General features: G+C 66.5%; 2 protein-coding genes across 3 annotated transcripts; both read right to left on the reverse strand.

Moving 5' to 3' along the window:
* Positions 1-2,976: 2,976 nt before the first annotated feature.
* On the reverse strand, positions 2,977-7,457 carry VWA1 (von Willebrand factor A domain containing 1). 2 transcript variants are annotated; one of them, XM_084872658.1, is made up of 4 exons: positions 7,302-7,457; positions 5,760-6,317; positions 3,636-3,926; positions 2,977-3,432 (listed from the first exon to the last, which is right to left on the reverse strand). In XM_084872658.1, the coding sequence occupies exons 1-4, from the start codon at positions 7,366-7,368 to the stop codon at positions 3,092-3,094; spliced, it is 1,257 nt and encodes a 418-aa protein (XP_084728784.1). In that variant the 5' UTR covers positions 7,369-7,457; the 3' UTR covers positions 2,977-3,091. The 2 variants fall into 2 exon arrangements, with proteins under 2 accessions (XP_084728784.1, XP_084728783.1); XM_084872657.1 differs by having other exon boundaries at positions 2,977-3,444.
* Positions 7,458-17,408: 9,951 nt separating this feature from the next.
* Positions 17,409-19,728, reverse strand: TMEM278 (transmembrane protein 278). The gene is made up of 2 exons (XM_084873775.1): positions 19,165-19,728; positions 17,409-17,901 (listed from the first exon to the last, which is right to left on the reverse strand). Exons 1-2 carry the CDS (start codon positions 19,396-19,398, stop codon positions 17,641-17,643), a joined length of 495 nt encoding a protein of 164 aa, XP_084729901.1. The 5' UTR covers positions 19,399-19,728; the 3' UTR covers positions 17,409-17,640.
* Between the last annotated feature and the right edge of the window lie 4,322 nt (positions 19,729-24,050).

Genomic DNA, 24,050 nt, shown 5'->3' on the forward strand with positions numbered 1-24,050 from the left:
AGGGGGCATGCAGGAGGCAGTCGATCAATGACGCTCTCTCATCATTGATGTTTCTACTCTACTTTGTTTTTTAAAATTTATTAAAAATTTTTTTAGCTGAAACCGGTTTGGCTCAGTGGATAGAGTGTCAGTCTGCTGAATCCCAGGTTCGATTCCGGTCAAGGGCATGTACATTGGTTGCGGGCACATCCCTGGTGGGGGGTGTGCAGGAGGCAGCTGGTCGATGATTCTCTCTCATCGATGTTTCTAGCTCTCTATCCCTCTCCCTTCCTCTCTGAAAAAAATCAATAAAATATAAAAAAGGAAAAATATTTTTTAAATAGATTTTATTGATTTTTTACGGAGAGGAAGGGAGAGAGATAGGCAGAAACATAGATGAGAGAATCATCGACCAGCTGCCTCCTGCACACCCCCCACCAGGGATGTGCCTGCAACCAGCTGGAGAGCCATTCCCCGGCCACAGGGCGAGCCCTGGGCAGCAGGGAAGACCCCACGGAGGATGGATGGACGGATGTGCAGCCTCCAGGAGCGCCCAGATCTCTCATCCAATCGGGGACGTCAGCACAACGGGCACAGCTGTGCAAACAGCACTCAGGCGGGCGCCCCTCGCGCCCATGGAGCCTCCGCTCGGGGTCTCCTCCCCGTGGCAGGACCCTCCCAGCCCGAGCTGCCTGCCACGGGCACCGCGCCTCCTCCACCGCCCGCCGCTCCGGCTCACAGCCGTGCCGGGAGGCTCCGAGCCGCCTCACGGGTGTGGAGGGTGTCAGTCCTGGCAGGCGCCGGCCCCGGGGGACAGAGGGGTCCCGGCCTGCGTGTCAGGGGGAGGGAGGAACCGGGACAGAGCTGCTGCCTCCAGATTGCTCCCAGCTGCGGCCCGGCTCGGAGGCCTCAGAGAAGTGTCGGGGACGAGGCGCAGAGGGGCGTGCTCCGGAGATAAGGCCCGGAGAGGCCCCCTTTGGCAGGGAGACAGGAGCGGGGCTCCCGCCCTGGGCCTCAGCTCCGGAGCCGGCGTCGTCCGGGTGTGGGGCGTGTCTTCGCCGGGGTTGCAGGCTTGTTTGGGGGAGGGAGCTCCGGGCTCAGCGTGTCTCCAGAGGGTGACTGAGCCCTGCAGAGGACCAGCCGGCGGGCGGGGCTCCGGGTGGAGGGGGACCTTCCGCTGGCCAGGGGTTCCGGACCCATGAGGGCCTGGGGGACCCACGTGGGGACTTGAACTTGCAGGAGGAAGTCTGACCCGCAGGGGCAGGTCAGGCCTGAGGCACAGGCCCCGGTGTGGGTCAGGCCCCCTGGGCCCCTGCTGCTCACCACCCCCCCCAGCCTCAGAACAGGCAGCTGCGGAGGTCACAGGAGCCCCTCACCCTCGGCTGCCGGCTGACCACAAGGCAGAGTGTAAACAGAAGCCACAGTGCACACACAGCCAGGGTCCCACGGGGGCTCCCTGGGCAGATGTAAGGGGCCGGGCCACATGGAGGAGAAACCCAACACCCACCGGACACAGGGCCCGGACCCCATCCAGCCTGGCCAGGCACTGCCCTCCGTCCCCAGGGCCCTGGACCCACACCTCAGCCCCCTGCCCGAGCTGCTCACTCTGCTCACACTGTCCGGGCTGGGGGGGGCGGGGGGGGGCCATTGTCTCTCCTGCCATCGTCACAGGGGAACCCTGGCCGGCACCAACGCCCAGCGCGGGCAGGGAGCCGGTGGGCGGTGCGGGTCTCCATGCCCGGGCAGGGGCCTGTGACGCTTGGAGAGTGAAGGCTCACACATGCACACATACACACACACACACACACACACACACGTGCACACACACGTGCACACATACACACGCACACTCACACGCGCACACACACGCGCGCAGCCACATGCATGTGCACACACAGGCACACTCCCACACATGCACACTGACACGCACAGGCACACGTGTGCGCACACGCACATGCACATGTGTGCACACATGCACACACACACGCACATGCACACCACCACCCTGAGGACACCGGCCGGGCCGGGACACCACCCCTCCGCCCTGCAGAGCTCAATTGGGGCCAGAAGCCGGAAAGGGCACGGCGCCCGGGAGAGGGCAGAGGCCGAGGCGGCGGGAGCCACCTGGGGAGCCGGTCCCTGGCATGCCGGCAGGTCCCCCTCCTAACCCCGCCGGCCGCGCCCACGGGATCAGGTGGGGCTCCGCCCGGGGTGCAGGGGTCACACAGGCCCCTCCTCAGCACCAGCTGGCCACGGGCCTCTGCCCGCCCGGGCCCTGCCGGGGGCTGGTGTCCGGCGACGAGGGACGCGTCTAAAGAGGCTGCAGGACTCGGTTTACATCCGGTTTAATCAGTACTGGAAGGTGCGGGTGTTAGTGGGGCGGAGGCAGGGGATGCGGGGCCTGGCGGCCAGGACGGCCACGCTGCTGCCCGGCCTGGCCTGGGGCCCCGAGAGTGAGCAATGACTGAAGAGGGAGAGCATCGCTGGGGTGCAATGGGGGAGGGGGGAGACACCTTGCTGACCCCCCAGCAGGGAGGACCCCATCAGAAGCCAGAGGGGGCTCCGTGCCAGCGCTGCCTCCGGGGTCCCGAACGCCAGCTCCGGCCTCCCGGTGCCGGGCCCTGGCCCTGCAGCCAGTGACCTCCGGTGAGGGCACCTGTGGACCCGCCGGCCGCTGACCGCTGACCTCTGACCGCACCCCCAAGCCCTCTTCCCGCCTCTGCGGGCCCTGGCTCCTCCCGGAAGCCCTGGGGGACCTGGCGGGACCCAGCCCCCACCCCCCCTCCACCTTCTAGCGACACCCCGGACCCGAGCGGCCAGCTGGACCCGGGCCCTTCGCCCAGCGGGAGCCCGGCCGCCCCCGCCCTCCGTCCTGGGCCTGGGCCTGTCCGGGTCCGATTCCTCACGCCGCCCCAGACCCCCTCCGTCTCCCCGCTGCCTCCGCCGCCGGGTGAGTGTCCCCACGGGGCGGGCAGGCGGGGCCGCTGCGGCGGACGGTCCGGCCGCGGAGCGAGGACTCGGGGTCACGCGGAGGCCGAGCCCGCACCCCGAGCCCCGGGACGAGACCCTGGTTCGGGCGCCGGGAGCGGGGCCCGGGCTGCGGCGGCGGCGGTCACGGCCCCCGGGCGCCGGGCCCCGGCGGCGGCGCGGGGCGCGGGGCGCGGGCGCGCTCGGCCTCGGGGGTGCAGGCCGTGGCGGACAGCGCCCTCTCGCGGCCGGAGCGGAAGGCGGCCGTCACGGTGAGCAGGTAGGCGGTGCCGGGCGCCAGGCCGCGCAGGGCCGTGCTGTTGCGGCCCGCGGGCACCTCCACGCGCTGCGCCGCGCCGCCCCGCAGCGGCCCCGCCTGCACGTGGTAGCCGGGCGCGCCCGCCGGCGCCCAGCTCACCCGCAGGCTGTGCGGCCGCACGTGCGACACCACGAGGCGCTCCGGCCCGGCCTCCTCTGCGGCCTCCTCTGGGGCCTCCTCTGCGGGGCGGGGGGGGGGGGAGCGCGTGAGTGGGGGGCCCCCGCCTCCCCGCACCCCAATCCGCCCCCGCGCCCGGCTCCCCGATCCGCCCCCGCCTCCCCCGGACCCCGCCCCGCGCCCCGCGCCCCGCGCCCCGCGCCCCGCGCCCCGCGCCCCGCGCCCCGCGCCCCGCGCCCCGCGCCCCGCTCACCGGGCAGCGTGCGCACGCGCAGGAGCAGCGGCGCGGCGAGCGGCAGGTGGGGCTCGGGCCGCAGCTCCACGCGGTAGTCGGTGTCGGGGGCGAGGCCGGCCCAGGCCCAGCTCGTGGCGCTGCCCGGCAGCTGCTGGCGGCGCGCGGCGGCGGGCTGGACGGCGGGGGCCACCTCCAGCACGTAGTGGCCCGAGGCCGCGGTCAGCAGCGGCGGCCAGGACACGCGGAAGCCGCTGGACGTGACCTCCGAGGCGCGGAGCTGCGGCTGCTGCTGCCCGGGCTGCATGGCGTCTGCGGGGGAGGGAGCGGGGGTCAGGGCGCCAGGCGGCCTGCTCCCAGGCCCCGGCCGGGGCCCTGCCCTCTCCGGGGAGACCAGAGAGGGAGGCGGGGTGGGGACCCCACCGGGAGATGCAGGGACAGGAGCGTGGGGAGCCGGGCCAGCTCACCGCGCCCAGCAGATGCTAAGGATATGCAAATCCATATGCAAACCGGGGACAGGGCCGGGGAAGACAGGAATGCACCCCCCCCCCCCCCAACTTCTGGCCTCATCAAAAGCTTCCTGCCTCAGCCCCACCCGGCCCCCGGGCCCGGCCCCAGCCGGCGGGAAGCCATCTAGGCCTGGAGGAGGCCCCTGGAAGGTGACAGCCCCAGAACAGAGCTCCTCTCCTCCCCCGCCCCCCAGCCAGGGAGACCCAGGCCTGGGTCAGCTTAGTTCTGGAGAGTCAGGGCAGAGGGGCCCTGGGTGCAGCCGGGGGCTGGGGGCCACCAGGCCCCCTGAGGGCGGTGAGGATGGGCCAGGAGCAGCGGGAGGGGCGGGGGCTGGGCCTGCTGCCCGCCTCAGGTCCCCGGGGGAATGTCGTCACCCTGCGGGATCCCCGACCCGCGTTACTCCGGAGCCATCCAGGACAGAGTGGGCGGACGTGGCAGGTTCGTGTCTGGGCAGGGTGAAGCCTGTCACCGTCCTGATCCTGTTGCTTCCTACTCTGATGCGGGGGCCCGGCTGCTAGCCTGGCCCTCACCCCCCTGCCCTTCCCCCACACAGAGACCCACTCCCGTCCCAGGAGCCCCGTGCCCCCCACACCCCCCTCTGCTGGCTGCCCTGCAGCCTCCGTCCGCTGCCCCTCCGGGCTCAGCCAGAGGACTGGCCGACCGGGGGCCATCAGGGGCCCGGTGTCCCCGGAGGAGAGTCTCAGAGGCACGTGGTCCCCCCGGCCACCCACAGGCCACCCTCCTCTGGCTCGGCCTCTCCTGGCTTCGGGTGGATGATTAACCCACAGGCGGAGGCTCGGAAAGAGCCCTGGGGTCAGCGGCATTTCTCAGCGGCTGCAGCGGCCCAGCGGAGACCAGGCCCCTCATGGCCAGCCCCGCCCCCCGGCGGTTTGGCTGGGTCCGGGGTCCAGGAGAAGGTCTGTGGGGAGCTGCTAGGGAACCTGCTGAAACCCCTCCAGCTGTCCTCACCCCAGGGTGTGTGGGGGGGGGGAAGGTTGGGGCCAAGGACAGCCCCACTTTCTGGGCCCCGGCACAGGAACAGGAGGACCTGGGCCCCCCTGTGAGTCCTCGGCTGTCAGTGCCTTTCCCTTCCTCTCCCCTCAGCCACACCCCCCCCCAGCGCAGCCCCTGGGCCTACCCCAGGCCCCCCATCCATGGGGCCTCCTCCAGTGTGCTGGGCCCCTCAGAGAGCCCCATGTGGAGATGTCTGCACAGGCCTGCCCCCGTCTCCCCACGGCCCAGATGGGGGCGCCTCCCTGGTGAACCCCGGGGGACACCTGTCCTGCAGCCCTGGCCCCCGCTCCAGGCAGACAAACTCCTCCGAACTCTCACCCCGGGCCCAACCGGCGTGGCCCAGGGGCAGACAGCCCACCGAGGAGCCAGGAGGTGACGGTTTGATTCCCGGTCAGGACACAAGCCCAGGTTGTAGGCTCCGTCCCCAGTGGGGGGGCATGCAGGAGGCAGCTGATCAATGGATCAACGATTCCCTCAGCATGGATGTTTCTCTCTCCCCCTCTCCCTTCCTCTCTGAAATCAATAAAAATACACAGACTTTAAAACCCCACGCCAGCTCTCCTCGGGCTGGGTCCTGGCCGGGCCAGCCCCGGCCCCGCCCGCCCCCGCCCGCCCACCTACCCAGGATGGCGCCCCGCAGCTCGCCGGCGATGATGGGCAGGTCGTCCACGTCCACGAAGTGCAGGTGCCGCTCGGCGGGCGCCGAGGCGGCGGCCGACAGCTCCAGGCGGTTGCCGCGGCCGGTGCTGACGATGAAGACGGTGACGCCCCGGTCCTTCAGCTCCTGCATGGGGGGCCCCACGGGGTCGCTGGAGCCGCCGTCCGTCACCCACACCAGCACCTTGGGCACGCCGGGCCGGGCCCCCGCGGCCTCGGCGAACAGCTGCTCCCTGGCGTACGCCAGCGCCAGGCCCGTGTTGGTGTTGCCCATGCGCTGGGCGGCGGCGAGGATGGCGTCCTGGACGGCGGCCCCGGAGCCGAGCCGGTCGAAGGGGAACTCCGAGTGGGGCCGGCTGCTGACGTGCACCAGGCTGGCACGCACGGCCCCGGGGCCCAGGGGCAGGGGGGCCGCCAGCTGGCCCAGGAACTCCCGGACGCGGGAGAACTCATAGTGAGTCACGCTGGCCGAGCTGTCCAGCAGAAAGAGCAGGTCCCCCCGGGGGGCGGCTGCCTGGGGCGCTGCGGGAGAGGGGGGCAGGTCAGCCCCGGCGGGGACCCCAGACAGCCCCACACCAGGGGGCTGCCCCAGCCGGAGCCCCCCTAAGCGGGCCTTCCCTTCACCCCAGGAGCCGCCGGGAGCCTGCTCATCTCTCCCCAGAGGTCCTGGGTGGTATCCCCGGGCAGAGGGGTCCACGCTGCATCCTGGCCATGTCCCGGGGGGCTCTCGGGGCTGCTATCCGGTCTCCAGGCCCCACACCCTCCCGTTCCCCGGGGCCTGGCAGCAGGCGGGAGCCCTGGTCCCGGCCCAGCCCAGGAGGGGCGCGTGGACCGGCCGAGGTCAGGGCTGCTCCCTCAGGTGCGCACGTCTGCAGCCACACAGCTCAGCCCCAGGTGAGGCGGCAGGTGGGACATGGGGGGAGTCGGGGTGCGTGCAAAGCGGCTCAGAAGCGGAAGCTGGGGAGCAGGGGGAGAGGGGGAGACAGACGCTGATCGCAGGCCCACCCACAGCCCAGATGGCCGCGCTGAGGAGTTCTAACCCGGCTCACGGGTGATGTCACCCTCCCCGGCCCCAGGCCCCTGCTCCACCCGCACCCAGGAAGCGGCTCCCTGCCCAGCAGCCCGAGGGTCCCCCGGCCTCCCCTTCCTGCCTAACGCCCTGGAGCGGGGCAGATGGACCCCTGGGCCCTGCGCCCCGGGCACACGGGGTCGGGGATGTCCCGGTCCTGGGTGAGGCCCTGGGGCCCCGTTTCCCCTGGTTCGGCGGGGTGACCCCAGCTAAGGGTCCTCTAAGGAGAGGGAAACGGAGGCAGCGGCCTCCCGAGGGACCCCCCCTCCCGTCCGCCCCGCGCCCCGCGCCCCGCGCTCGGTCCGGTCCCCTGGGGCATCGGGCGGTCCGCGCCGCAGGTGGGTGGGAGCCCGGCGCCCCCGCCCCGCAGCCGCGTGGGGGCCCGGGGACGGAGGGCTCCCGGCCGGCCCCGCGCCCGGAGCCCGGCCCGCACTCACCGCGCTCCGCGCCGCCCCGCGCCAGCGCCAGGCCCAGCGCCAGGCCGAGCGCCGTCCAGGGCAGCATCCCGCGCGGCCGCCCGGCGATCGGACTCGCCAGCCCCTCGCGCTCGCTGCTGGGCGGCCCCGCGCGCCCCGGCCGGACCCGCCCCCGGAGGCCCCGCCCCGGCGCGCTCCGCGGGGAGGGAGGCGCGCGCACGCGGAGGGCCCGGCCGGCGCCCGTGGGCATGTTTGCGCGCAGACACCCGGCGGCCTGGAGACCTGGGGCCGCCCTGCCCCCTGCTCCCTGCTCCCCGCCAGGGGTCCCCAAGCTGGGTCATCCCAGGCCCGCTGCCCAGGTCTGCGCGGTGCTGGGGGTCCCTGGAGCCAGGCCCAAGAGGACCCAGGAGGGTGGGGGAGGGGTGCCCCCAACAAGGCCCCTGCTGGGTGTCAGGGCTCAGGGGAGAGAGAGGTGTCTAAAGGGGGCCATGTGTCCCCAAGAACCGACCCTCAGGGACTGGAAGGGCTGGACTTAGGAAAGACTCAGGGCGTTGGACGTAGCACCTGGGGATTCGTGGGGGGCACAAAAGCACCCCCACCCTGGCTTCTTGGGGGAAGAGGTATGGGAGCTGGGGTGGCTGTCCAGGCCCCGTCCAGGGTGACCACATGGCCCGTTGCTGGCCTCATGCACCCTGCCGCGGGGGGCCCAGGGCCTGGGCTGAGGTCACACTTCGCGCCCAGCAGTCCGCTGTGGCCCCCTCTCTGCTGGGTGGGGCAGTGCCCTGGGCAGGAGAGCCGGGACCTCACTCCTCAGCTGCCTTCCTGGGGGGGTGCCCCATCCCGGCCGCTCCTCTCCGCGGGGCAGGGGCCCAGGTCCCCCAGGGCAGCTCTGCCAGGATGTCCCCTCCCCTCGCACCCCCGGGGGATACTCTGCGAGGAAGAGGAGGAGGAAGACGCTGGGACCTGGTGGTTTCCTTCCTCCCCTCTGGCAGGTGAGAGGGCGGCGGCAGACGGCCGAGCTCCGCTTTGCCTAAAAAAGGAAGCGCTCCAGCTGAGCTGAGCAGAGGAGCCGAGGAGCCGCCAGGGCAGGAGCAGAAAGAGAGCTGTGTCCCCGCCGCCGCCCCCGCCCACCCCTCCCGGCAGTTCTGGCAGCGGCGCCTGGCTCGGCTCCACGGACCTCAGGCCTCGGCGGGACCCGAGGCTGCGGGCGCTTCCGCCTGGGCCCGCGAGGGAGCCGTGGCCGGGTCCCCAGTCCCGCTGTGCCGGCTGCCCCGGGAGCCCCGCGCGGCCCCGGCTCTCCAGCCCCGAGGCTCCCGGCGGCTGTGGAGAGGGGACCGGAGCGGGGGCCGGGCCAGGCAGCAGCCACGGCAGGAGGCCCGGGCCCCCTCCGGGGTGGCACCCCATGCAGACACATCCAGACACTTGTCCTTCACCCTCCCTGTCCCTGGGCACCCCCCACCTGCTGGGGACGGAGCTGGGCTGTGGGGGCCCCCGGGGCACGGCAGTGGCTGCCCCACCGGCCCCCCATGCCTGCCCGCGGGTGGACCTGCCGTGCAGCCAGGGCGGCTGACGGGGAAGTTTCCGTCCCTCCTCCTGGAAAAACTGAGCGGGTCTTCTTGGCCGCAGCTCAAACCCTCGCGGAAGCAGCTGCCCTCGTCCTCCCGTCCCTGCCTCGGAAGGAGAAGGGGCAGGAGTCCCCGCTCAGGTGCCCTCGGCCAGAGCTGCTGCCCAGACCGGCCCCCCCAGCCCCGACCCGGAGCTCCCAGCCCAGGGCCCCAGCCCCGGCCCCCCAGCCCCGGCCCCCCAGCCCGGCCCCCCAGCCACAGCCCGGCCCCCCCAGCTCCGGCCCCCCAGCCACAGCCCGGAGCACCCAGCCCGGCCCCCCCAGCCACAGCCCGGAGCGCCCAGCCCAGGGCCCCAGCCCCGGCCCCCCAGCCCGGCCCCCCAGCCCCAGCCCGGCCCCCCCAGCCCCGGCCCCCCAGCCACAGCCCGGCCCCCCCCCAGCCCAGGCCCCCCCAGCCACAGCCCGGAGCGCCCAGCCCAGGGCCCCAGCCCCGGCCCCCCCAGCCCTGGCCCCCCAGCCCCGGCCCCCCCAGCTCCGGCCCCCCAGCCACAGCCCGGAGCACCCAGCCCGGCCCCCCAGCCCCAGCCCGGCCCCCCCAGCCCCGGCCCCCCAGCCACAGCCCGGCCCCCCCCCAGCCCAGGCCCCCCCAGCCACAGCCCGGAGCACCCAGCCCGGCCCCCCCAGCCCCGGCCCCGCAGCCCGGCCCCCCCAGCCCCGGCCCGGAGCGCCCAGCCCAGGGCCCCAGCCCCAGCCCGGAGCGCCTCCTCAGCTGGGCCGGGGTCACGTCTGCTCACGTGGAGTTCTCGCCTGACCCCCCGAGACCCCTCTGCCTCCTCCTGGGCCCCGCTCCCTCCCGGGCCCCACGTCTCAGGGCTGGGTCCTGCAGCCCCCACCCGCCCTGGGGAGACAGGGCCAGAAGGAGTCCTCAGGGAGCGAGGGGTCAGCCAGGGGTGTCCTGGTCAGGGTTAGGGCAGACGCCAGAGGAAGCACAAATAGAATGGTCCGGAAGGCTCCTCTCCAGGCGGGCGGGCGGCCGGGGGCAGGAGGGGCAGGCAGGGGAGATCAGAGGCTCCGAGACCAGCAGGCCTCTCCCGGCCCGGCCCCATCCCGGCCCTGCTCACCCCTGACCTTGGCCGGCTGGGAGCCCCCAGGCATCACTTCCCAGAGCTGGCCCACCCCCGTCTGCCCAAGGGCAGGTGCACGGGTTCCGGGAACCCAGGCGCCGCCCGCCCTGCCCCCACCGCCGGTGGGTGGGAGAGCCTCCCTCCTCCGCAGTCCAGGCCTCTGGGGAGAAGAAGGGCCTTTTGTGCCCAGCGCGCTGCGGTCATGCTGATCCCAAGGAAAAGGGCAGCTCCCAGGGCCTCTGACCTCACCCCTGACCCCAGCCCAGGGCTCTCCGCTGGGCAGATGGGCCCGGGCTCTGCCCCCGCCCTGTAGGGTGCCCCCCTCCAGCTGTTTATCGTGGTCACTGGGTCTACCCACACACACGAGGCAGGGACAGAAACAGCAGAGGGAGGGCGGCTGCCCTCGGCCTGGATCCGGGGTGCGGGGAAGCCGAGGCCCCCTGACCTCACCCCACAGCGTGAGTGGGACCGGGGACCCGGCAGCCGCCGCTGAGAGCAGCAGGCCCCTCCCACACATTCTTCTAGACTCAACAGGCCTGCCTGCCTGCCTGCCTGTGGTCAGAGACTGCCGGGGCCTGAGGGCCTCTCTGGGGTCTGCAGGTCCCAGCCTCTCACTCCCCGGGAGCCGGGCCTGCACCCTGAGGCCCTAGACTAAGGTGACCAGACGTCCCGCTTTTGGCGGGACAGTCCTGATTTTTAACAACTTGTCCGGCGTCCTGCAGACCTCAGAGAGGCCTTCTCCTGCCAAAAATGGGACATCTGGTCACCTTACCCTAGACCAGGGGTCTTCAAACTACGGCCCGCGGGCCACATGCGGCCCGCAGAGGAGTCTGATCCTGCCCGCCAGGTTTTTTGGGCAGTGAGCGCAGCCGAGGTGTTACAGTAGGAATTAGTAGTTCATATAGTCCGGCCCTCCAGCTCTCTGAGGGACCGTGATCTGGCCCCCACTTTAAAAAGTTTGAGGACCCCTGCGACTGAGCCCTGCTCAGTCCCCCTGCCTGGCAGGGTGGGCGGCCTGAGCACGGGGTGGGTGCTGCCATCTGCAGTCACCCGTCCTCGACGCTCTATCCACTGAGCCAAACTGGTTTCGGCTAAAAATGACTTCTTTTACCTCTTTGTTTTTCCAAATAACCATGCACTCACCGTGTGAGTCTCGGTGCTGAAGTCTTTCCGAGCCAGAATCAAGTACCAGGTCCGGTCTGTCACACGGGCCTCACTCCTGGCGCCGTTCCCACCGCCTGCCAGTCCTGGGCACCATTCCCGTCCCCCCGGCACCCCCGGGTCAGGAGGGGGACACGCGGTGGTGTGCCTGCAAAAATGCCCACTGGGGAGGGGGCCGTGCCAGAGCCGGACGCAGGGGCTACAGGACGTGCTAAGGCCCTGGGGTTGCGGCAGGCAGCTGTATGAGGGCAACAAGGAGGGCTGGGGGGCAGGAATGGCGGGCGAGGGGTGCAGGGCCTTCATGGGGCCGGCCAGGGCCCAGGGGAGGGCGGGGCTGAAGCGAGGCCTCCAAGGAGACACCTGGGTGGCCGCTGCCGGACGTAGAGCCTGCTGGGCAGGGGTGGGTGGCAGAGAGGAAGTCAGGCATCCAGACGGCTCCTGGGTGTCAGCCTGTGCAGGGAACGGACAGTGGGGTCCTCCCGAGGTGTCCCCCTCCTCACCCCTCCTTTGGTTCCCTCTGCTGGAGCCTTCTGTTACCGGAGGTGACCCCGGCACCCTGCCCTGCCCCAGGCAGGGTCTGGACAGGCTGGACTGGGAAGGAGAGAGCAGGGAGGCAGTCCCCAGTGGCGGGAGTGGGGCCCAGAGGACAGGGGCCTTAGACCTCAGAGCCAGCGCCAGACTCTGCCTGTTACCACTGAGGGGTCCCGACGGTTCACACAGTTCACCCCGCGATGGGCCTCCGTGGCAGGAGGTTGTTTGGAGCTGAAGGCACCCATAGCCTCAGGCTCAGGAGGAACCTGGCCCGCCCCTCACTGCCTGGGGGACTGACGCAGGGGCCGCGCCCAGTGAGACTGGTCAGCCTCTGGCCCATCAGGATGTGTGTGTGTGTGTTTGTTTTTTGTTTTAATATATTTTATTGCTTTTTTACAGAGAGGAAGGGAGAGAGAAAGAGAGAAACATTGATGAGAGAGAAACATCCATCAGCTGCCTCCTGCACACCCCCCACTGGGGATGTGACCGCAACCAAGGTACATGCCCTTGACCAGAATCTAACCCGGGACCCTTCAGTCCGCAGGCCAACACTGTCTCCACTGAGCCCAACCAGCCAGGGCTGGATATGTGTGTGTGTGTGTGTGTTTTAAATATATATTTTATTAATTTTTACAGAGGAAGAGAGATGGATAGAGAGTCAGAAACATCGATGAGAGAATCATCAGTCAGTCACCTCCTGCACACTCCCTACGGGGGATGTGCCCACAACCAAGGTACATGCCCCTAAACGGAATCAAACCCGGGAACTTCCAGTCCACAGGCCGACGCTCTATCCACTGAGCCAATCTGGTTTCGGCTAGGGATGTGTGTGTGTTTTTTAAAAATATGGTTTTATTGATTTTTGAGAGGGAGAGAAAGAAAAAAACATCAATGATGAGAGAGAATCATGGCTCTGCTGCTTCCTGCACGCCCCCCACTGGGGACCCAGCCCGCAACCTGAGCATGTGCCCTGACCTCCTGGTTCATAGGTCGACGCTCAACCACGAAGCCAGGCCGGCCGGGCTCAGGGTGCCTCATCTGCCATGTTCGTTTCTGTCTCTGGTCCTCTCGTGCACGTGGGGTCTGACTCGCGTGTACGCCGGCTTCTCATGCACACGTGTGTCCAGAATTTGGGGATTTCCTATTGCTTCCCGGTCTCATGTCTGTTTCATTCTTTGAGCAGCTGGAGGAACCCTGAGGGTATGAGCCAGAGTGTCCCTCCCCACTCTACCCCCTGCACAGCACCCCCTGCCTGGCCCACATGCCTGGGTGAGGGCAGGGCTCATACCTGGGTGCAGGCTGGAGGGACGGAACTGGCCCGGTCCCCGACCCCTCCTGGCCGCGCCTTGGCTGCTGAGGGTGTGCCGGCCGACGCCTCAGCTCCCGGGAAATGCTTTGTGCATGAATACATGACCTTGGGCAGGTCAGGGAACCCTGCACAGCCTCCAGCCTGTGAGGTGAGACAGCGGCTCCTGTCCCCCAGCCCAGGGGTGAGGGGAGGCGGGTGGGATAGATGTGCACAGGCAGAAGCCAGAACACACACACACACACACACACACACACACAATGCACACATGTGTGCACACATGCACACACACAATGCACATGTGCACAGACACAAGCCAGAACACACACACACAATGCACATGTGCATGCACACATGCACACACGGGTGTGTGGAGGCTCCCACAGCCAGGGCACGGGCCTGGGCACCTGGGTGGGGAAAGAGCTGGCGTTGTCCCAGTGGGGCCTCCCCCTGCCCCACCCAGCAGCAGAGCACTTGCTTCCCGGGGAGTGTGGGCCCCCGGAAGGTGGAGGGGCACTGGGTGGGGATGAACGGGCCATTCCAGGCTGAGATGGAGGGCTTTTCTCTTCTTTTTCTTAAATGTGTTTTTATTTATTTCAAAGAGGAAGGGAGAGGGAGAGGGAGACATCAGCGATGAGAGAGGATCCTTGATCGGCTGCTCTCTGCAAGGCCCCCTCCTCCGGAGCAAGCCCACAGCCCAGGCCTGTGCCCCGACCAGCAATCAAACTGTGACCTCCTGGTTCATAGGTCAACGCTCAACCACTGATGCACACCCGCTGGGCTGAAGTAGCTTTCTTGGTTGGGGAGGGCAGTGGCTGGGGGCTCAGTCTGGGTGGCTGAGACCCTGAAAGAGGGTCTGGGCAAAGGGTTAGAGGCCGAGATCGCTGGGGTCAGCCGAAACCGGTTTGGCTCAGTGGTAGAGCGTTGGCCTGCAGACTGAAAGGTCCCAGGTTTGATTCCTGTCAAAGGCATGTACCTGGGTTGTGGGCACATCCCCAGTAGGAGGTGTGCAGGAGGCAGCTGGTCGATGATTCTCTCTCATCGATGTTTCTAGCTCTCTATCCCTCTCCCTTCCTCTCTGTAAAAAATCAATAAAATATATTAAAAAAAAAAAAAAAAGACCGCTGGGGTCCAGGGGGGCTGGTCCTGCCTGGGCAGAGGGATGGGAGGGCAGGGACAGGTTGTCTGGATAATGGGCCTGAGGAGGAGGAGCCTTGTGCCGGAGGGCAGACCCTGCCTCCCCTTGGCCCAGTCCCCCCCAACCCCTTACCAGAAACCTGTCCAGATGTGGCAGATAAAAGAAGAGCATCTGGTCCTCCTCAGCCCTGCCCGGGCCCAGGGCCTGTTTCTGGTTCTCTCTGGCTAGTGGGCCAGCCCTTGCCCCCAGCACCCAGCGTCCCAATGTCCCTGACAGCTGGCCCTCTAAAAGCAGACCCCTAGCCCGGCCGGCGTGGCTCAGCGGCTGAGCACCGAGCCAGGAGACGAGAGGCCCCGGTTCGATTCCCACTCAGGGCACATGCCCAGGCTGTGGACTCCATCCCCTGTGGGGGCATGCAGAAGGCAGCTGATCAAGGATGTTTCTCTCTCATCAAGTTTCTAACTCTCTATCATCGCTCTCCCTCCCTCTCTCTCTAAAAAAAAAAAAAATTTTTTTTTTTTAAAAAGCAATGAAATATACACGGAATGGCCAGATGATAATGATCTCTGAAGGAATAATAATCTGACCACTCATTGTATAGCCTATAGAATAAAAGGCTAATATGCAAATTGTCCCCTCGAACAGGAGTTTGACCAGTAGGCAGGCCAGCCAACCGCCCATGCCCCCTCCCCTGGCCAGGCCGGCCGAACCCCACCCATGCATGAACTCATACACACACACACTGAGTGGCCAGATTATTATGCATTCAGAGATCATAATAATCTGGCCACTCAGTGTGTGTGTGTGTGTGTGTGTGTGTGTGATATATTATTGATTTTTTTAGAGAGAGGAAGGGAGAGAGATAGAGAGTTGGAAACATGATCAGCTGCCTCCTGCACACCTCCCACAACCAAGGTACATGTCTTTGACTGGAATTGAACCTGGGACCTTTCAGTCCGCAGACTGACGCTCTATCCATTGAGCCAAACCGGTTTTGGCACTATGTATATATTTTAAAAAGCAGACCCCTGACCCCTCTTGTGGGGTCTTTGGTGAGCGGGTGGGGCAGAGCTGGGGCTGAGGCGGGACTTCCCTGGGGCTCGGGGCTGGCCTGGGACACGGGGACCCTCCTTAGGGACCCCAGGGCTCAGGCAGCTGGGCTCCCCACCCCCAGGCCCAGCTGTTGTTTGGTGACTCGGGCCAGGCCTATCCTCAGGGGAATCCTCCTCCCGACGCCGGCCAGGGCCAGCCCAGCCCCGGCGGGCGGGAAGGAAGGCGGCCTGGACCACGGGAAGTCCCCTGGCAGCCGGGCGGCCGGCCAGGCTCCTGTCTGACGGGCGACCGCATCAGAGCTGCGCACAGACAATCGGACCCCCTCCCCGAGGACTCCCGCTGGCCCCGGGCCAGCCTGCGGGCTCCGCTCAAGGCCACGGGACGAGCCCTGACTCTGCCGGGGCCTGAACCGCCAGCCCCGTTGCTGGAAGCCCTGCCGGCCGCGGGCGGAGTCCAGCTGGCAGGGCGGTCAGTCCATCCTTTAAAGGCCTTTTGGCTACCGCCAGACGCGGGCGGATTACAACAAGTGCACTTGTGGAACGCACTGCTGGGCTTACAGAGAAGTAAATATCCCCGAGGTCCCTCCAGAATTAGACACTGCGAGAGGATAAACAGGAGGAGAGGGAGCAGAGGCCCAGGAAGATGCCTGAACGCAGATGGGGAAGCGGCAGGGTCCGAGAGCCACCCTGCAGGCCGAGAGCCACCCACCGGGCACTGGGGCCACCCACCGGGACCTGACGGGCTGGCCCTGCCTCCCAGCGGGAGGCCTGGCTGGAGGGAAATGGAAACAACACGTAACAAAGCTGGAGCCCGAAGACCAGCCAGCACACGGCGTGGTTAGGTGCAGGCTGTAAAATGACTGCGAGCCCGCCCTAGCCAGTGTGGCTCAGTGGATAGAGCGTCAGCCTGGGGACTGAAGGGTCCCAGGTTTGATTCCATCCAAGAGCACATGTCTGGGCTGCGGGCTTGATCCCTAGTGGGGGGCGTGCAGGAGGCAACCAGTCAGTGATTCTCTCTCATCATTGATGTTTCTCTCTCTCCCTCTCCCTCTCTGAAATCAATAAAAATATATTTTATTTTATTTTTTAAAATATATTTCTTTATTGATTTCAGAGAGTACGATTGAGACATCAATGATGAGAGAGAATCATCGATGTGCTGCCTCCTACACGCCCCCCACTGGGGATGGAGCCAAAACCCAGGCATGTGCCCTTGGCTGGAATCAAACCTGGGACCCTTCAGTCCACAGGCTGATGCTCTATCCATTGAGCCATACCGGCCAGGGCAATAAAAATATATATTTAAAATATATATATATGATCCCTTGGAACGGGAAACACCGAGTACACCGCGGGGTTGTCAAGAACATCGTGGTCACTGGGAACCAGCTCGAAGCAGAGAACAGAAGGCCGCAGACCCGGGAGAGCTCACAACGATGCAGAGAACGGACTGTGCCCGCCCTGGGTGCCTGTCCGCACGCCCGCGCTGGCATCACTGGCAGGGTGCTCTGTGCCGCGAGGTGTTCCAGAAGGAATCGAACAGAGAGGTTTCAGGGGAGGGAGGAATGAAGGTGGCTCTGGGAATCGCAGGAGAGAACTCCAAGGACGCCTTTATTGCCAGGAAACTCCACGTCAGCCAGTCTGCTCTGGGGAATCATCACTGCTGCCTCACCTTTCATATTTCAGTTTTTCAAAAAACAAGAATGTGTATCCTAGTTTGTATCAAGGGCCGTGGCCAAGGGTCAGGGTCATAAATGAAAGAAACCATCCCAAATAAAGGAGGAGGTGTAAAATAATGAAAATAATAATAATAATGGTAAATGCTAGCCCTGGGCACTGGCAGAGCCTCACCCTGGGCTCAGGCTGAGCCCTGGCCCTGCCCTCAGTGTGGACTCTAACCCGGTTTCAGGCTGAGGTTGCAGCCCGGGCTGAGCTCCTGGTGCAGGATGGGGGTCTCAGCTCTGACACTCGGGGAGCCCCGGCCGAGCAGACCGGGGCACAGGGCCGGCGGGGCAGCCGCAGTGCAGAAGCAGGGAGGCCGGCTTTCTCTGAGCCCGGCCCCGGGCCCGGGCCCCTCTGAGAGCCACCCCGCCTCCTGGGGGCTTCACGGCGGGGGAGCCGGAGAGGGTGCTGGTGCCGGAGAGGGTGCTGGCAGCGGGGGTGCCGGGGTGCTGGCAGCGGGGGGGGGGGGGGGGGGGGGGGAGGGGGGGCGTGTAGGGGGACGGGCAGGCTGACTCGTCCCGGGGCGTCGAGCGCCACCTGGCGGCCGCTCGGAGCACCGCACGCGGTTCCCCAGCGGGATCCGAGCGCAGACCGCGAGCTCGCGGCCCGGGGCGCACTGATGGGGGTCACAGAGGATGTGAGGTTCGGGGCCTCCCGGGTCCGGAAGTTCGGGGCCTCCGGAGGGCCTCTGGGTCACACAAAGGATGTGGGGGTTCGGGGCCTCCCGGGTCCGGAGGTTTGGTCCTCGGGAGCGCCTCTGGGTCACACCCAGGCGCACAGCTGCTCCTCGCCCTCGGGGCGGCGCTCCTCCCGCTCCCCAGCGCCGGACGCTGAGCGACGGCCGGGTCCCCGGGCCCACACGGGGGGCGGCAGCAGCGGGCGGAGGCGCCGGGCCAGGCGGGCGCGGGCGGCCGAGGCGAGCGCCAGCAGCGGCGGCAGCGACAGGAAGCCCAGCACCAGGAGCGCCGCCGCGGCGCGGTCCGTGAGCAGCGCGCGGCACGCGGGGCTGGGCGCCGGGTGCACCTGCGGGCGGGGCGGGAGGTCACGTGGGGCTGGGGCGGGCGGGAGGTAAGAGGGCGGGGCCTAGAGGGGTGGGGCGGGGCCAGACAGCAGGGTAGGGCGGGGTCTGTGTGGATGGGAGCGGGGCCTAGATGGCGGGGCGGAGCCAGACAGCAGGGGGCGGACTCTGGAGGGTGGGCGGGGCCAGGCAACAGGGGAGGGGAGAGGTGGGAGGTCAAGAGGGGCGGGGCCTAGAGGGGCGGGACGGAGCCAGGCAGCAGGGGATGGGCGGGGGTCTGGATGGAGGAGCGGGGTCTGGGTGAAGGGGCGGGGCCTGGGTGGATGGGGCGGGGCGGGGTCTGGGTGGATGGGGCGGGGCGGGGCCTGGGTGGATGGGGTGGGGCGGGGCCTGGGTGGAGGGGCGGGGCGGGGTCTGGGTGGATGGGACTGGGCGGGGTCTGGGTGGAGGGCGGGGCCAGGCAGCAGGGAGGGGCGGGTCTGGGTGGTGGGCGGGGCCAGGCCGCAGGTGGACGGGGCGGAGCCTGAGGTCCAGTGGGGTCTGTGCTGCGGCTGCTGTGGGTCTGCCATTTCTCCGCCAAGGAAGGAGCTCAGGGAGTCCACACGGCGAACGGCCAGAGTAGGGATCTCTCCAGGGGAGGCTCAGCGAGTCCCCACCCTCCCCGCTGTTGCCCGACCCCCCTTCCCCAGCCACACACACTGCTCCCCGACCCTCCTCCATGCTGGCATCTGGCCCGGACCCCGGACCTGTGGGTGTCAGCTGGTGTCACCTGCTCTTTAGCGACCCCACGTCCCTCCCTCGCCTTAAGCCTACAGAAAGGGACACAGCGGCTCATCTGCCATCACCCTCCCCGCCTGGGCCCAGGCCACAGTCCTCTGCACATGGGGAGCCGGGCCAGGCAGGAGGGTGTGCCAGGGGCTGTGTGTGTCGGGGGTGAGGGGTGGGGTAAGGCTGTGGACTGGTGAAATCTGACATCCTGGAGCCCTGGAGCCCTCTCCCCCTCCCACCCTGCCCAGCTGCCCGGCCCTGGTGGCCCCTGGTACAAGGCGGGGCCTCCGGGAGGGGGCAGAGCTGTCCCCAGAGTGCGGACAAAGGCCCTTCTTCTGCTGTGGCCCACGGGGAGGGGCCGGCAGGAGAAGGCCCTGGGGGAGGGACACACAGGTCTCTGGGGACGGGGGAAGATCACCCTCAGGCCCCGTGCCCTGAGCTCCCCCAGGACCCATGCCCCGGAGTCCCCGCCTGTGCCTCCCCCCGGGGGCCCAGCTCACCCTGGAGTGGCACAGGAATCCCAGGTAGATGACGGCGGCCGCTGGCGTCAGCACCAGCAGGAACACGGCCCCGGGCAGCAGCAGGTGGAGCAGGAGGCCGGCCAGCAGCCGGCCGGGCAGCAGCAGGGTTGCAGGTCCGGCCCTGCAGTCTGGGCGCCTTCGGGGCAGCAAGGGCGCCGTGTCGGACGGGCCCCCTCCCTCGTCCTCCTCTGTCTCCCTCTCCTGCTCACTCATGCTCTCCCAGCCGTGGTCAGACAGCGACCGAGACCCCTGGGGTCACCTCTGGGTCGGACCCCTTCTCAGACCTCGGCAGCCAGAGACTGGACCCGACTGGAGGGCAGGACCCTGGGCCGGGAAGGTCCAGCCCTGACCATCCGTCACCCCTGCCTCAGTTTCCCCACGGCCAGGCGGCGGGGCCTCTGTCTGCCGGGCGCCTGCAGCTCCGGCCCTGGCCAGCCTCTGTGGCCAGCTCCTGTGGGCCGGACCCTATGGCCTGGCACTGGAGCCCTCCTCCGTCCTGGCCCCGCCCTCCCCCGCAGCCCCCCCCAACAATGACATCATCTCATAGGCCTTGGCTACGATCACTGCCCCATCAGGAGCTGGGGGCTCCCTGGACCCCGCTTCCCCGCCCTGGTTCCTGCTGGTCCCTCCGTTCCAAACCTGGCCCCGCTCAGCCTCGCAGCGTGGGAGAGGCTGGGTGCCCACACCCTCGGCCTGGGAGAGGACGTGGGCCCGGCACCCACCGGCTCACCACCACGGCAGCCACCACGCCGGGTCCTTGTGCCGGAGCCCAATCCCTCCTGAAACGGGTCACTGGTTCCGTCATTTCTTTATTTTGTTTAATCCTCACCCAAGGATATTTTCCCGCTGAGTTTTAGAGAGAGGAGAAGAGAGGGAAAGACAGAGAGACGTATCGATGTGAGAGAGGCACATCGATGGCTTGCCTCCTGCACAGGCCCCGGCGACCAGGGCCTCAGGCCGGGGAGGAGCCTGCAACCGAGGCACCTGCCCTTGTCCAGAATTGAACCCGGGCCCCGTGGGTCTGTGGATACTGTATCCACAGAGCCACACTGGCTAGGACTGGATTCCATCCTTTCAAGGGGAGAAAAAGCATTCCAGCCCCTTCCAAAAACCCCAGTGAATGCCCCCCAACCATCACTAACACACCCCCGCCAACGCCCGAACCCGGGTTCCCTGCGTATGGAGCAGACGCCTGAGCCGCTGAGCAGTGGTCTATCTGCTGAACCCGAGCCAGCGGCATCCGGCACTGACACCCCTCTTTCCCGCCTCCGCAGCCACCTCTCCCGCCAGCTTTTCTCCTTCCCTGTCCCTGTGCCAGGCCTCCGGGCCCACCGTCCCCCTCAGACGCCTTAGAGTGGGGAGGCGACCGTGAAGTGGGGGGGGGGCGCGTTAAGGAACACAGGCCCCATCAGGACCTCAGCAGCTCCCTGGACACTCATCCACACCTGTCCCCAGGCACAAGCACAGCTCACACCTCAGGATCTTTTTTTTTTTTTTTTTTTAAATATATTTTATTGACTTTTTATAGAGAGGAAAGGAGAGGGATAGAGAGCTAGAAACATCGATGAGAGAGAAACATCCGTCAGCTGCCTCCTGCACACCTCCTACTGGGGATGTGCCCACAACCAAGGTCTGTGCCCTTGACCGGAATCAAACCTGGGACCCCTCAGTCTGCAGGCCGACGCTCTATCCACTGAGCCAAACCGGTTTCGGCTGGATTTTGTTTTTAAATGCTGCAAATGGTTTGGCTAGCGTACAGACGGCGGCGAGGGTGCCTGTCTCATCTCTGGCCCCACCCCCTCCACAGGTGAGTCACGTACACACATGGGCGCCAGGCGCCGCTCTAGGCCCTGGACTTGGCCGTGGTTGAGGCCGACAGAGGGAAGGGCTGCGTGTGCCTGCCCTGACGGCCTGGCCTGAACCCACAGAGGCCGCGAGGAACGTGGGAAGGCTGCCCGGAGGCATTCCCAGGCTCCCCTGGCTCTGACCGGGTACGGGCGGCCCCCGGGGCCCCAGCAGCAGGGAGTGGATCCCCAACAGCAGGGAGCACTCTCTCCGCCCCTCCCCCTGGTGTGGCCCACAACCTGGCCTATTCCTTTTTTTAAAATACTTTTATTTTATTTATTTTATTATTTTATTTTTTATTTTTTAAATATATTTTATTGATTTTGTACAGAGAGGAAGGGAGAGAGATACAGAGTTAGAAAAATCGATGAGAGAGTCATCGATCAGCTGCCTCTTGCACACCCCCTACTGGGGATATGCCCGCAACCAAGGTACATGCCCTTGACCGGAATCGAACCCGGGACCCTTCAGTCCCCAAGCCGATGCTCTATCCATTGAGCCAAACCGGTTTCGGCTATTTTTTTTTTTATTTTTTTTTTTTTATGGATTTCAGAGAGGAACGGAGAGGGAGAAAGAGACAGAAACGTCAATGATGAGACAGAATCATGGATCCACTGCTTCCTGCACGCCCCACACTGGGGATTGAGCCTGCAACCAGGCCTGTGTCCTGACCGGGAATTGAACCGGGAACTCCTGGTTCATAGGTCGACACTCAACCACCGAGCTGGCCCGTTCTTTTCGGTGTGACCCTGTGGGACAGGGACGCAGAGAGCTGACACCTTTGCTGCCCTTGCTTTTTCTTTCTTTAAATATATTTTATTGATTCTTACAGAGAGGAAGGGAGAGGCATAGAGAGTTAGAAACATCAATGAGAGAGAAGCATTGATCAGCTGCCTCCTGCACACCCTCTACTTGGAATATGCCTGCAACCTAGGTACATGGCCTTGACCGGAATCGAACCTGGGACCTTTCAGTCCACAGGCCGACGCTCTATCCACTGAGCCACACCGGTTTCGGCATGCTCTTGTCTTGCTTTTTCTGGCGACTCGAGCAGCGAAGTGTCGAACCCACCCTGAGTGCTGGCTGCGTTTCGGCCTGAACCTGCCAGCCGGGCTTTGCTCCTGGGAGAGGAAGGCAGACGTTCAAAACCAAACAGATTCTTTCACAGAGTGATAAGTGTTAGGAAGAAAATAAAACAGGGTCAGGTCGGTGGTCAGGCGGGAGGGCCCCTCTGGGGAGCGGACGTCGGAGCAGAGGGGCCGTGGGGTGGGGTCCCTGTGGCTGGAGCCTGGGCCCCTCAGCCTCCTGCCTGGAGACCCACCCTGGGGACCCGGTACCTGCAAGGGCTGCTCTCGAGGGGGGTGGCGGAGGGGCAAGGCTCTGTTGCTCCTCTTGGGGGTGGGGGGAGCAGGACAGGGCCCACAGGACACCCCATCCTTGGGAGCCTGAAGGTGGGGGCTGGGGTGGGAGCAACAGCCCCAAAGCTGTGCTGCCTCCTGGTGGACGGTCACAGAGGCAGCTGGCGCACTTCCTCCTCCTGCAGGACCCCTGACAGGTGGCCTTCCCTGGGGGTGAGGAGATGGGAAGGCAGGGCCAGCCCCCCACCCCCTGCCCACTCTGCCCTAGAATCAAAGTGACCCGTCCTGCAGGCCTCCCTCAGGCCCCTTCCTGCAGCACCAGTTCCAGATGCTTCTAGTCTCGTCATAGAAATGCTCCCAGGCCCGGCCGGCGTGGCTCAGTGGTTGAGTGTCGGTCTCTGAACCAGGAGGTCAGGGTTCGATTCCTGGTCAGAGCACATGCCCAGGTTCAGGGCTCAGTCCCCCGAGTGGGGCGTGCAGGAGGCAGACGATCCATGATTCTCTCTCATCACTGATGTTTCTCTCTCTCTCTCCCTCTCCCTCTCTGAAAGCAATAAAAATATATTTTAGCCGAAGCCGGTTTGGCTCAGTGGTAGAGCGTTGGTCTGCGGACTGAAAGGTCCCAGGTTCGATTCCGGTCAAGGGCATGTACCTTGGTTGCAGGCTCATCCCCAGTGGGGGGTGTGCAAGAGGCAGCTAGTCGACGTTTCTAGCTCTCTATCTCTCTCCCTTCCTCTCTGTAAAAAATCAATAAAAATATATTTTAAAAAAATATGTATATATATTTTAAACATGGTACCATAGCCTGGCTCCTCCCTCTCCTGCCCAGCGGTCTGCCGTCATGGCCTCCACTGACCTGCCATCTCGAGGCGATCCCTCCCCGATGCCCTCACCCAGGTCGCCTGGCATGGGAGGGAAGGGTCCCACTGTCCCGTCCACCTTCTGGAATGAGGCACGAGGCAAAGCTCCAGCCCCAGGTGGGTGGTCTCAGTCCGCATCCCCGGAGGGGGGTGAGGGGCAGGGCCTGAGGGAGGGGCCAGGGAAGGCATGTGGGTGCCTGGGGGGGCAGGGGAGGGCAAGTCCTGGCACATCAGAGGCTGCTCCTTGGAGGAGCTCAGTCCAGGGGCGTGCTCCTGCTTGCCTGGCCTTTGTCTGGGTTGGGGAGGGGGGCCACAGGCTGTTGGCAGGGAGGAGGGGACTGGGGGGGGGGGCGGCTGGGGCCGCCAGGCAGGGCCTCTCCTTAAGTTTCTGTGTAAACAGTGTGGAGAGCGGCCCTTCACCTGGCCCAGGAGGCACCCGCTCACACCCCACACTCCACCTCCACCCCCCACACCACACACACAGCCTCCAGCCCTCCGGAGCCCACACCCCACCTTCACAGGCCGTGGCTGGGCCAGGACCCACATGGAGAGGAGCCCCGAGTCCCAGGGCAGGTTCCCTCTGGGGTAACTGAGAGCTGAGCCCGGCTGGTGGCCTGGTTGGGGGAGGAGATATAACCGGTCCATGCTGGCCTGGGACAGGGGGCTGGGCCTGGCCTGGCCCAGCCTCCGGCATCCACATAGGATCCTTTTCTCCCAGGAGTCCTGGGCGCCCACAGCCGGGGCAGCAGGGCCTCCCGGAGGCAGCAGCCGGGCAGGAGCTCAGGTGGATGGAGCTGAGCTC

This window comes from Pipistrellus hanaki (genome assembly GCF_964339955.1).
Source record: "Pipistrellus hanaki genome assembly, chromosome: 2".
Classification (NCBI taxonomy): Eukaryota; Metazoa; Chordata; class Mammalia; order Chiroptera; family Vespertilionidae; genus Pipistrellus; species Pipistrellus hanaki.